This window comes from Amblyraja radiata, chromosome 15 (assembly GCF_010909765.2).
Source record: "Amblyraja radiata isolate CabotCenter1 chromosome 15, sAmbRad1.1.pri, whole genome shotgun sequence".
Taxonomy (NCBI): domain Eukaryota; kingdom Metazoa; phylum Chordata; class Chondrichthyes; order Rajiformes; family Rajidae; genus Amblyraja; species Amblyraja radiata.
Genome location: NC_045970.1, coordinates 53,261,001 through 53,274,592, shown reverse-complemented (window position 1 = coordinate 53,274,592; position 13,592 = coordinate 53,261,001). Strand labels below are relative to the sequence as shown.

The window sequence follows — 13,592 nt, the reverse complement described above, 5'->3', positions numbered from 1 at the left end:
CATGCAGGCAGGACTATTGTAGATGGGGCATCATGGTCAGCATGGACAATTTTAGGCTGAAGGGCCTATTGTCTATGGACTATGACTCCAAAAGCCAATATAAGACACAAGAAAGGGTGGTACAGAGACCTGGGTTCAATCCTGACAATGGATGCTGTCTGCACAGAGTTTGTTTGTTCTCCTGTGACTGCGTGGGTTTTCTCCAGGTGCTCCAGTTTCCTCCCACACTCCAAAAACATGCAGGTTTGGCAGTTTTGGTAAAATCGTATTGTCCCTATTGTGTAGGAGAGTGCAACTGTATGGGTTGATTGCTGGTCAGTGCAGAGTTGGTGGCCCAAAGGGCCTGTTTCTACATTGTATGTCCAGGGTCTAAACATAGAACATAGAAACATAGAAATTAGGTGCAGGAGTAGGCCATTCGGCCCTTCGAGCCTGCACCGCCATTCAATATGATCATGGCTGATCATCCAACTCAGTATCCCGTACCTGCCTTCTCTCCATACCCTCTGATCCCCTTAGCCACAAGGGCCACATCTAACTCCCTCTTAAATATAGCCAATGAACTGGCCTCGACTACCCTCTGTGGCAGGGAGTTCCAGAGATTCACCACTCTCTGTGTGAAAAAAGTTCTTCTCATCTCGGTTTTAAAGGATTTCCCCCTTATCCTTAAGCTGTGACCCCTTGTCCTGGACTTCCCCAACATCGGGAGCAATCTTCCTGCATCTAGCCTGTCCAACCCGTTAACTAACAGTTAAAGTAAAGTAAAACAGCAAAAGGCTGATCTGGAATAGGAGTTGATGGAGCAAGGTAGTTAAAATTGAATAAAAACAATGTTTAAAATGCACACACATAATTCAGGTTGGGCAGAATCGGCACAGATAGAAAGCCTTCTATGCTGTATGACTCTTTGGGATATGGGCCAAATATGGGCAAATGGGGCTAGCATAGATGGGTCATTGTGATTGGCATGGACAAGTTGGGCTGATGGGCCTCTTTCCATGCTGTGTGACTCTATGACTTCAAAAACAAAAGATTCACTTCTTGGAAAAACCATCAAGGTCAAACCTCGATGTTGATGTTGTTAATGCCATGTATATCAATTCAAAAAAACATTTAGCACTGAATGCAGTGGTCGAGGTTTATTTATTTGACATGGTAAATGTTGGTGTGCGATTTTAAACTTAAGGCAGATGGATTCAGCAGAAACGGTGTTGTGGTAACACACGTCCTTGGCTCTGGCTGCTGTTATCTCGGGGGTTATCAACAACACATTAGTGTATAATTGTTATGTACAATAAGTGACAGAGATGATGACTGAGCATTTACATGTACAGTAAACCTTCGTTATAATGGGCAACGGTTGGGGGGGGGGGGGGAATAGTATCCATTTTTTGCCGATTGTGTGCTATAACCGGGCAAGGGATTATCACTGTATAAATAGAAGAAACAAACAACTGCAGTTGCTGGTTAATGCACAAAAGTACACAAAGTGCTGGAGTAACTCAGCAGGTTAGGCAGCATCTCTGGAGAGCATGGATAGGTGACGTTTCGGGTTGTGCCTGAAATCCAATTGAGTTGACGGCCCTGGCCTGCTGCCGTCCAGAAGAGAGGCAAGGATCGGCGGAGTCAATGGTCATGGTCCACGTGCGGCCAGAGTGCAAGTTAGGGTCGGCGGTGGTGGCAGTATGTGCGGCCTGATAGCGGCCGAGGGAGCTGTGTGGCCAGCGGTGGTGGCAGTAGGTCTGGCCTGGAAGTGGCCAGGCATGCGTTGCAGGCATTTGGTGGCATCAACAGCTGACCAGGGAGGAGGTGCGAGCTGGGGGGGGTGGGGTAGATCTATCCGCTGTAACCAAAATCTGTTATTAAGAGGATCGTTGAAACGAGGATTTACCGTCCTGCTGTGACCACAAGTGGACACCGCTGATGTATGATATCAGTATCCTGGGCCTCTACACCCCCTATATGATACTTTACTGGCTAAAACACAAGGCCCTGCATTTCCATGATCCCCATTTTCCAAACGTCTAGTGACTATAAATAATAGTTATTTGCCCCATCTAGACTCACACCCATCTCTCCCCTACCCCTCCCAACTACCTTCCTTCCTCTGACTTCACAATTCACATTTCTCACACTTGTCCGAAGAAGAGTTACGACAAACACAGGGATGTAATGCTGAGGCTCTATAAGGCGCTGGTCAGGCCACATTCGGAATATTGTGAGCAATATTGGGCACCATATCTGAGGAAGGATGTGCTGGCTCTGGAGAGGGTCCAGAGGAGGTTTACAAGAATGATCTCAGGAATGATTAGTTTAACATATGATGACCGTTTGACAGTATTGGGCCTGTACTCGCTGGAGTTTAAAAGAATGAGGCGGACCTCATTGAAACGTACAGAATAGTGAAAGGCTTGAATAGAGTGGATGTGGAGAGAATGTTTCCACTAATGGGAGAGTCTAGGAATAGAGGTCATAGCCTCAGAATTAAATGATGTTGTTTTAGGAGGGAGATGAGGAGGAATTAATTTTGTCGGGGGTGACGAATCTGTGGAATTCTTTACCACAGAAGGATGTGGAGGCCAAGTCAGTGGATATATTTAAGGCATAGATAGATTCTTGATTAATACTGGTGTCAGAGGTTATGGGGAGAAGGCAGGAGAATGGGGTTAGGAGTGAGGGATAGATCAGCCATGATTGAATGGCAGAGTAGAAAGGCCTAATTCTACTCCAAACACATGATCTGCTGCCCAAAACATTACCTATCCTCGTTCTCCAGAGATGCTGCCTCAGTCTGAAGAAGGGTCTTGATCCGAAATGTCACCCATTCCTTCTCTCCAGAGATGCTGCATGTCCCGTTGAGTTCCCCAGCTGTTTGTGTCTATCTTCGATTTAAACCAGCATTTGCAGACGCCCCCCCCCCCCCCCCATCAGTCTGAAGAAGGGTTTCGGCCCGAAACGTTGCCTATTTCCTTCGCTCCATAGATGCTGCTGCACCCGCTGAGTTTCTCCAGCATTTTTGTGTACCTTCGATTTTCCAGCATCTGCAGTTCCTTCTTAAACTTTTTCCTACACATGCTGCCTGGCCCGTTGTGTTACTCCAGCACTTGGCGTCCTTTTGTGTATTAATGAGCAGCTGCAGTTCTTTCTCAGATTGAATGGTGGAGCAGACTTGATGGGTCGAATGGCCTAATTCTGCTCCATATGATCTTATGAAACGTCTCCCATCCACATTCTGCAGCGATGCTGCTTGACCCGTTGAGTTACTCCAGCACTTTTTCTGGACTATAAGTAACAGCCTATCACTCCGCACAAACCCAGACTGGGTCATCAAACCAGCCGACAAGGGAGGTGCCGTGGTAGTCTGGCGCGTCGATCTCTACAAAGCTGAGGCCACGCGCCAACTCTCGGACACCTCCTCCTACTTACCCTTGGACCATGACCCCACTGACGAGCACCAGGCCACCATTTCTAGCACCATCACCGACTTCATCAATTCCCACGCCCTACCTGACCAAGCCTCCAAACTCATCGTTCCCCAGCCCCGCACGGCCCGTTTTTACCTTCTCCCCAAAATCCACAAACCCGGCTCTCCCGGCAGACCCATTGTCTCTGCCTGTTCGTGCCCCACCGAACTCATCTCCACATACCTTGACTCCATCCTATCCCCCTTGGTCAAATCCCTCCCCACCTATGTTCTAGACACCTCAGACACTCTCCGCCGCCTCCACGCATTCCACTCTCTGGGCCCTCACCCCCTCATCTTCACCATGGATGTCCGGTCACTCTACACCTCCATCCCCCACCAGGATGGCCTCAGAGCCCTCCGGTTCTTCCTCGACCAGAGGAGCAACCTATACCCAGCCACTGACACTCTCCTCCGCTTAGCGGAGTTGGTCCTCACCCTCAATAACTTTACATTTGACTCCTCCCATTTCCTCCAAACACAAGGCGTAGCTATGGGCACACGCATGGGCCCCAGCTACGCCTGCCTCTTTGTCGGGTACGTTGAACAATCCTTGTTCAATGCGTACCAGGGCCCCATCCCCGACCTCTACCTCCGCTACATTGACGACTGCTTTGGTGCCACCTCCTGCACCCACACACAACTGACTGACTTCATCCACTTCACCACCAACTTCCATCCGGCACTCCAATACACCTGGACGATTTCAGACACTTCCCTACCATTCCTTGACCTCACCATCTCCATCGCAGGGGACAGACTCCTGACCGACATACATTATAAACCCACTGACTCACATGGCTATCTGGACTACACGTCTTCCCACCCTGCCCCCTGTAAAGACTCCATCCCCTACTCCCAATTCCTCCGCCTACGCCGCATCTGTTCCCAGGATGAGACATTTCATACCAGGGCATCGGAAATGTCCTCGTTCTTCAGGGAACGGGGATTCCCCTCCGCCACCATAGATGAGGCTCACACCAGGGTCTCATCCATACCCCGTAACGCTGCTCTCTCTCCCCATCCCCGCACACGCAACAAGGGCAGAGTCCCTCTGGTCCTCACCTTTCACCCCACCAGCCGGCAAATACAACACATAATCCTCCGCCATTTCCGCCACCTCCAACGTGACCCCACCACTCGCCACATCTTCCCATCTCCCCCCATGTCTGCCTTCCGCAAAGACCGCTCCCTCCGCAACTCCCTCGTCAATTCTTCACTTCCCTCCCGCACCACCCCCTCCCCGGGCACTTTCCGTTGCAACCGCAAGAAATGCAACACCTGTCCCTTCACCTCCCCCCTCGACTCCATTCAAGGTCCCAAGCAGTCGTTCCAGGTGCGACAAAGGTTCACCTGTATCTCCTCCAACCTCATCTACTGCATCCGCTGCTCTAGATGTCAGCTGATTTACATCGGTGAGACCAAGCGTAGGTTGGGCGACCGTTTCGCCGAACACCTCCGCTCAGTCCGCAATAACCTACCTGATCTCCCGGTGGCTCAGCACTTCAACTCCCCCTCCCATTCCCAATCCGACCTCTCTGTCCTGGGTCTCCTCCATTGCCAGAGTGAGCACCAGCGGAAATTGGAGGAACAGCACCTCATATTCCGTCTGGGGTCCTTGCGTCCCCTTGGCATCAACATTGAATTCTCCCAATTTGGCTAGCCCGTGCTGTCCCCTCCCCCCCCCCCCCTCCCCTTCCTTCACCCTCTAGCTGTCTCCTCCCATCCGCCCGCCCTCGGGCTCCTCCTCCTCCTCCCTTTGTCCTTCTTTCTTTCCCCACCCCCTATCAGTCTGAAGAAGGGTTTCGGCCCGAAACGTCGCCTATTTCCTTCGCTCCATAGATGCTGCTGCACCCGCTGAGTTCCCCCAGCAATTTTGTGTACCTTCGATATTCCAGCATCTGCAGTTCCCTTTTGAACGCCTATCTGTCTGACCTCCCTTCTCTGCTTAAGGTGTTAGTTCTTATAGCACAATCAATATTCTTATGCTTACCCCTGCAGGTAAATACCAGTGGGACAGCCGCGCTCTCTGACGCGTTCAATTCAATTACCGTTTGTCGCATCATCTGTTGCCATCCAGTTCTGACCAATCAGATCGTTCTGTCCGGTGATGTCACAAAGAAGCGAAGGCAGGGTCCGTGGAAGATACGCCCACTTCGAACGTCACGTGGTCAGGCGGATACATTGATTGGAGGCTGCAACATGAGCGGTAATGTTTAAGATTCTCGTAATAATGGTTTAAGAAAATGTAACTCCCTGGTCAACTCGTCCCTTCCCACCCAAACCACCCCCTCCCCAGGCACTTCCCCCTGAAACATTCCCTCCGTAACTCCCTGGTCAACTCGTCCCTTCCCACCCAAACCACCCCCTCCCCAGGCACTTCCCCCTGAAACATTCCCTCCGTAACTCCCTGGTCAACTCGTCCCTTCCCACCCAAACCACCCCCTCCCCAGGCACTTCCCCCTGAAACATTCCCTCCGTAACTCCCTGGTCAACTCGTCCCTTCCCACCCAAACCACCCCCTCCCCAGGCACTTCCCCCTGAAACATTCCCTCCGTAACTCCCTGGTCAACTCGTCCCTTCCCACCCAAACCACCCCCTCCCCAGGCACTTCCCCCTGAAACATTCCCTCCGTAACTCCCTGGTCAACTCGTCCCTTCCCACCCAAACCACCCCCTCCCCAGGCACTTCCCCCTGAAACATTCCCTCCGTAACTCCCTGGTCAACTCGTCCCTTCCCACCCAAACCACCCCCTCCCCAGGCACTTCCCCCTGAAACATTCCCTCCGTAACTCCCTGGTCAACTCGTCCCTTCCCACCCAAACCACCCCCTCCCCAGGCACTTCCCCCTGAAACATTCCCTCCGTAACTCCCTGGTCAACTCGTCCCTTCCCACCCAAACCACCCCCTCCCCAGGCACTTCCCCCTGAAACATTCCCTCCGTAACTCCCTGGTCAATTCGTCCCTTCCCACCCAAACCATCCCCTCCCCAGGCACTTCCCCCTGCAACCGCAGGAGATGCAACACTTGTCCCTTTACCTCCCCCTGGCCTCCATATTTGAGGAAGGACATTCTTGCTATTGAGGAAGTGCAGCGTAGGTTTACAAGGTTAATTCCCGGGTTGGCGGGACTGTCATCTGCTGAGAAAATGGAGCGGCTGGGCTTGTACACTCTGGAGTTTAGAAGGATGAGAGACGTTCTTATTGACACATATAAGATTATTAAAGGTTTGGACACGCTAGAGGCAGGAAACATGTTCCCGATGTTGGGGAAGTCCAGAACCAGGGGCCACGGTTTAAGAATAAAGGGTAAGCCATTTAAAACTGAGACGAGGAAAAAAACTTTTTCACACAGAGAGTTGTGAGTCTGTGAAATGCTCTGCCTCAGAGGGTGGTGGAGTCTGGTTCTCTGGATACTTTCAAGAGAGAGCTAGATAGGGCTCTTAAAGATAGCCCTAAAGATAGTCAGGGGATATGGGGAGAAGGCAGGAATGGGGTACTAATTGGGAATGATCAGCCATGATCACATTGAATGGCGGTGCTGGCTCAAAGGGCCGAATGGCCTACGCCTGCACCTATTGTCTATTGACTCAAACAGTCTTTCTTGCTGAGGCAGAGGTTCACTTGCACCTTCCCCAACCTCATCTACTGCATCCGCTTTTCCAGGTGTTAACAGGCGAGACCAAGCGCAGGATCGGCGATCATTTCGCTGAACACCTCCGATCAGTCTGTCGTAACCAAGCTGATCTCCCTGTGGCCCAGCACTTCAACTCCCCCTCCCATTCCCAATCTGACCTCTCTGTCCTGGGCCTCCTCCATTGTCAGAGTGAGGCCCAGCGCAAATTGGAGGAACAGCACCTCATATTTCGCTTGGGTAGTTTACACCCCACCAGTAGGAACATTGACTTCTCTAACTTCAGGTAGCCCTTGCTTTCTCTCTCCATCCCCTCCCTCTACCCAGTGTTCCACTGGTCTTTCTGTCTCCGCCTACATTGTTTCTTTGTCCCGCCCCTTCCCCTGACATCAGTCCAAAGAAGGGACTCGACCCGAAACGTTGCCAATTCCATCTCCCCGTAGCTGAGTTATTCCAACATTTTGTGTCTACCCTCTGAGCGGTAATGTATCGGTCTGGACAGTGACGTATTGGTCTGGTAGAGTGGATAGCTGGTAGACAAGTTGCCTCACTGCCCCAGAGACTTTCTCTGAAACGCTGAGGACTTTACATTCTCTGTAGTAACTACAAAGAGATGGGTCTGTTAACAACACTGTTGGAACCCCAGGCCAGTGATGGGACGGGGACGGGTTCGATTCTGACCTCAGGTGCTGCCTCAGTGGAGTTTCACATCCCTGGTTTCATACCACATCCCAAATGTCTGAAGAAGGATCCCAACCTGAAATATCACCTCTCCTTTTCGTGTTCTCCAAGGATGCTGTCTGTCCTGCTGAGTTATTCCAGCACTTTGTGTCCTTTTCTGTAAACCAACATCTGCAGTTCCTCGTTTCTACTGGTTTTGTAGGCTGATCAGCCTTGGCTAGATTGACCCTGTTGTGTAGGGAGTGGATGAGAAAGAGGGATAGCACAGAACTAGTGTTAATGAGAGATTGCTGGTCTGCGTGGACATAGTGGGCCGAGCGGCCTGTTTCCACTTTGTATCTTTAAATTAAATGATGGTGCAAAGTAGCTCAAACACATGAAGTTGAACATGATGAAGGGTTTTGACTCGAAACGTCGCCTACTTTTTTTCTCCATAGATGCTGCCTGAGCCACTGAGTTGCTCCAGCATTCTGGGTCTATCTTCAGTGTAAACCAGCACCTGCCATTCCTTCCTACATCTTGAACAATTCCCTGGGTGCTCATGATCAAATTAATAGATTATTAATTGAGGAAGTGCAGCGTAGGTTGCAACCCCCCCCACCCCAAGAACATTAAGCACTCATCCATTAGCAGAATGTATCCAGGCAGAGATAGTGAACAGGGCCCAAACTGGGATTTAATTGTCCATAGTCACTTATGAACTCACTGGTGCTTCCGTAGGTTGGATGAATAGCTGAAGCCCTTCCCAAACACGGAGCAGGTGAATGGCCTCTTCCCTGTGTGGACCTGCTGGTGCCTCACCAGGTAAGACGATAAGGTGAAGCCCTTGCCGCACTCGGCGCAGGTGAAGGGCCTCTCTCCACTGTGGACACGCCGGTGGGTCAGCAGGGAGGATGACTGGGTGAAGCCCTTCCCGCACTCGGAGCAAGTGAAGGGCTGCTCCCTGGTGTGGAACCGCTGGTGTGTGGTCAGGTTGGACAGGCAGCAGAACCCCTTCCCGCACATGGAGCAGATAGAAACATAGAAAATAGGTGCAGGAGTAGGCCATTCGGCCCTTCGAGCCTGCACCGCCATTCAATATGATCACGGCTGATCATCCAACTCAGTATCCTGTACCTGCCTTCTCTCCATACCCCCTGATCCCTTTAGCCACAAGAGCCACATCTAACTCCCTCTTAAATATAGCCAATGAACTGGCCTCAACTACCTTCTGTGGCAGAGAATTCCAGAGATTCACCACTCTCTGTGTGAAAAAAAGTTTTTCTCATCTCGGTTTTAAAGGATTTCCCCCTTATCCTTAAGCTGTGACCCCTTGTCCTGGACTTCCCCAACATCGGGAACAATCTTCCTGCATCTAGCCTGTCCAACCCCTTAAGAATTTTGTACGTTTCTATAAGATCCCCCCTCAATCTTCTAAATTCTAGCGAGTACAAGCCGAGTCTATCCAGTCTTTCTTCATATGAAAGTCCTGACATCCCAGGAATCAGTCTGGTGAACCTTCTCTGTACTCCCTCTATGGCAAGAATGTCTTTCCTCAGATTAGGAGACCAAAACTGTACGCAATACTCCAGGTGTGGTCTCACCAAGACCCTGTACAACTGCAGTAGAACCTCCCTGCTCCTATACTCAAATCCTTTTGCTATGAATGCTAACATACCATTCGCTTTCTTCACTGCCTGCATCACCTGCATGCCTACTTTTAATGACTGGTGTACCATGACACCCAGGTCTCGTTGCATCTCCCCTTTTCCTAATCGGCCACCATTCAGATAATAGTCTACTTTCCTGTTTTTGCCACCAAAGTGGATAACCTCACATTTATCCACATTATAGAATGGAATAGAATAGAATGCCATTTTATTGTCACTATACACTTGTACAATGAGATTAAAAGCAGCTCGTACTCAGTGCAAACATGTAATTAGTTCAAAAAAACAAAAAACAAAACAAAAGGGCGGGGGGGGATAAGGGCTGAGTCTCACAGTCTGGGGCCGGTTGGTGAGGAAGTCCTTTATCCAGGCACATGTGAGAGTGGGGAGGCCGAGAGTGACCAGTTTGTCGATGAGAATGTCGGGAATGATAGTATTGAAAGCTGAGCTGTAATCCACAAAGAGCATCCGGACGTAGCTCTGCCCCTGCTCCAGGTGGCTCAGCACAGAGTGGAGAGCTACGGTGATGGCGTCTTCTGTGGATCTGTTTGAGCGATAGGCGAATTGGTGGGGGTCGAAGTCTGGAGGGAGATAGTCCTTGATGTGCTGGAGGACCAATCTCTCGAAGTACTTGCATTTGCCCACTCACCCAGCCTATCCAAGTCACCTTGCAGCCTCCTAGCATCCTCCTCACAGCTAACACTGCCCCCCAGCTTCGTGTCATCCGCAAACTTGGAGATGTTGCATTCAATTCCCTCGTCCAAATCATTAATATATATTGTAAATAGCTGGGGTCCCAGCACTGAGCCTTGCGGCACCCCACTAGTCACTGCCTGCCATTGTGAAAAGGACCCGTTTACTCCTACTCTTTGCTTCCTGTCTGCCAGCCAGTTCTCTATCCACATCAATACTGAACCCCCAATACCGTGTGCTTTAAGTTTGTATACTAATCTCAATGTGGGACCTTGTTGAAAGCCTTCTGAAAGTCCAGATATAACACATCCACTGGTTCTCCCTTATCCACTCTACTAGTTACATCCTCGAAAAATTCTATAAGATTCGTCAGACATGATTTAACTTTCATAAATTCATGCTGACTTTGTCCAATGATTTCACCGCGTTCCAAATGTGCTGCTATCCCATCTTTAATAACTGACTAGCAGTTTCCCCACTACCGATGTTAGGCTAACTGGTCTGTAATTCCCCGTTTTCTCTCTCCCTCCCTTTTTAAAAAGTGAGGTAACATTAGCTACCCTCCAATCCTCAGGAACTACTCCAGAATCTAAAGAGTTTTGAAAAATTATCACTAATGCATCCACTATTTCTGGGGCTACTTCCTTAAGTACTCTGGGATGAACGGCTTCTCCCTGGTGTGGCTGCGGCGGTGGATCTCCAGCCAGGAAGGATAACAGAACCCCTTCCCGCAGTCCCCGCACTTCCACACTTTCTCCCCGGAGTGGGTGCACTGGTGCCTCGTCAGCCCCGATGCCCGGATAAAACTCCGTCTGCAATCGGGAGAGGTGAACCCTTTCCCCTCGCTGCGAGCGGAAGCGTCTTCTTCTGCGTACAAAGGCCGAAGGTGTGCAGAGGTCTGCAGATCGAGCGACTTCAGTGGATCTGGACACTTTGAGCTTCCGGTCGGAGGATCCTCCATTACCAACACCTTGTGAGATGTATCCAAAGCAAGAAAAGGCAGCGTGAGGGAGAGAGGTAAACAATAAGCAAGAAAGAAAACTGCTGCTGCTGTCTCTGTTTGTTGTCGTTTGCCTGACTGAGGTCAGTTGACAGGGCACACCATGGGGAGGTCCGCAATCCTTCTCCCGTCACGCAGCGACCCTCTGTGGCTCCGGTTTCAACACACTAGGAGCATTGGGAACCAGCTGGGAACAGACTTCGCGACCTCCGCAATTCACTGTTGCACCGAACACCACAGCCTCATCCAGCTCGGACCTGCCCTGCAAAGAGTGGGTCGCCCTGAACTGGCTCCGTACAGGGGTCGGCCGGTTCAACACCAACATGCATCGCTGGGAGCTGCGTTCATCAGCAGCCTGCGTGTGTGGAGCAGACCAGCAAACAGCGCAGCACGTCATTTTCGACCGCGCGGTCCTCCACCCCCCTGGTGGAGGGGTAAACCTCACGTCCCTCGACATCAACACATTGAACTGGCTACTGTCAGCGCCTGGAGGGCGTTACATTGCAGAATTGTGGAAGTAGCCCATATCGCAAACCAACCTCCCTTCCATTGACTCCATCGACACTTCACGCTGCCTCAGCAAGGCCACCCTAATAATCTCACCCTGGTCACTCCCTCTTCTCCCCTCTCCATCAGCCAAGAGGTACAGATATTTAAAAACACATACCTTCAGATTCGAGGACAGTTTCTTCCCAGGTGATGTCAGGCAACTGAACCATCCTGTCACCAGCGAGAGAGCAGACAGACCTCCCATTTACCTCAGCTAAAAATGTACTTTTGTTACGACAAGCTAAAAATACTAAAGGCTGTTTTCTGCATTGTTTAATAGTTAGGTGATGATCCAAGTGATTGCTTGTCATTGCCAATGCAATTAGAATTTGACTGACGTGCCAATTTCAATAGTGTACCTTGCAGCTTGTGTTCTTAAAGAGACAGTCCGCTATAACCAAAATATGTCAGAAAGTGGTCCATAATAATGAGGGCTTACTGTATAGGAAAGCCTTGAAGTTGAAACAGAGAACTGCAGATGCTAGTTAATAAACAAAAGGACACAAGGTGCTGGAGTAACTCAGCCGGTCAGGCAGCATCTGCATGAAGAAGGGTCCCAAACCAAAACGCCACCTATCCATGTTCTCAAGAGATGCTGCCTGACCTGCTGAGTTACTCCAACACTATGTGTTTAGGAGAACTTGGGTTCTGATGAACAAAATAAATGTTAATTCTCCTTCCATCTTCACAGATGCTGTCTGACCTCGTGAATATTTTCTGTATTGTTTTTACATTTCAATGTAAAAAAACATGTTTCAAGTTGAGGAAAGGGGCGAGGGTGATGCCACTAATATTTCCAGTCGGAAACACCGGCCACAGATCCATCACATGGTGCAGCCGCCGAGTGGGTTCCCGAGTCACGTCCGGCAGAAACCATTCCAGCAATCCGGCATCCGCAGAGAATCTGTGGAAAAGGACCCAAAGTGCTGGAGTAACTCAGCGGGCCAGCACATCAACACCGGGGAGAAGCCGTTCACTTGCACCGAGTGTGGGAAGGGATTCACCCAGTCGTCCAACCTGCTGACGCACCAGCACACCCACACCGGGGAGAGGCCGTTCACATGCAGCGAGTGCGGCAAGGGCTTCACTCAGTCGTCCAACCTGATGAGGCACCAGGAGGTCCACACCGGGGAGAGGCCGTTCACATGCACCGAGTGCGGGAGGGGCTTCACCCGCTCCTCCAGCCTGATGAGGCACCAGCTGGTCCACACCGGGGAGAGACCCTTCACCTGTTTTGAGTGCGGGAGGGGATTCGCTCGCTCCTCCAGCCTGATGAGGCACCAGCAGGTCCACACTGAGGAGGGACCCTTCATCTGCACCGACTGCGGGAAGTGCTTCGGCAGGTCGGCCAACCTGCTGACCCACCAGCGGGTCCACACTGGTGAAAAACTGTTCATCTGCACCGATTGCGGGAAGGGCTTCACCCAGTCGTCCAACCTGCTGACGCACCAGCACATCCACACCGGGGAGAGGCCGTTCACCTGCTCCGAGTGCAGGAAGGGATTCACCCGCTCGTCGGACCTGATCATACACCAGCGGATCCACACCGGGGAGAGGCCGTTCACCTGCACCGCGTGCGGCAAGGGCTTCACCCAGTCGTCCAACCTGCTGAGGCACCAGCGGGTCCACACCGAGGAGAGGCCGTTCACCTGCGGCGAATGTGGGAGAGAGTTCACCCGGTCCTCACATCTACTGAGACACCGACGAGTGCACGCTGAAGGGAATGTTTAACCATTAGCCGAGACACCAGTGAATGACTGCCAGTGTTTGATTCTGCCATTACTGCCTCTGTTCATCACACCCAGGACTGATCCTTGGTCACTGGGCACAGTCGGGGTCTGTTTATGCTGATATTAATCGCCCCTGTAACTGGGCTGGAGTTTAATGTTCTGCATCTGTCACATATAAATCTTTTATGGTTGAAA

General features: G+C 51.0%; 2 protein-coding genes across 2 annotated transcripts in view; one reads left to right on the top strand and one right to left on the bottom strand.

Annotated features, from left to right (window-relative positions):
• The window catches only part of LOC116981452, a 76,845-nt gene that overhangs the window by 53,907 nt on the left and 9,346 nt on the right, over window positions 1-13,592 (bottom strand). Inside the window, exons 3-4 of the mRNA XM_033034506.1 lie at window positions 12,769-13,188; window positions 10,772-11,056 (exon numbers count right to left, since the gene is read on the bottom strand). Of these exons, the coding sequence (XP_032890397.1) occupies window positions 10,772-11,056; window positions 12,769-13,188 (705 nt within the window). The remainder of the gene's footprint in view (window positions 1-10,771; window positions 11,057-12,768; window positions 13,189-13,592) is intronic.
• Window positions 1-13,592, top strand: part of LOC116981553 (gastrula zinc finger protein XlCGF7.1-like) — a 26,053-nt gene extending 12,461 nt beyond the window's left edge. Inside the window, exons 2-3 of the mRNA XM_033034660.1 lie at window positions 5,465-5,672; window positions 12,359-13,592. Of these exons, the coding sequence (XP_032890551.1) occupies window positions 12,418-13,398 (981 nt within the window). The 5' untranslated portion in view covers window positions 5,465-5,672; window positions 12,359-12,417 and the 3' untranslated portion in view covers window positions 13,399-13,592. The remainder of the gene's footprint in view (window positions 1-5,464; window positions 5,673-12,358) is intronic.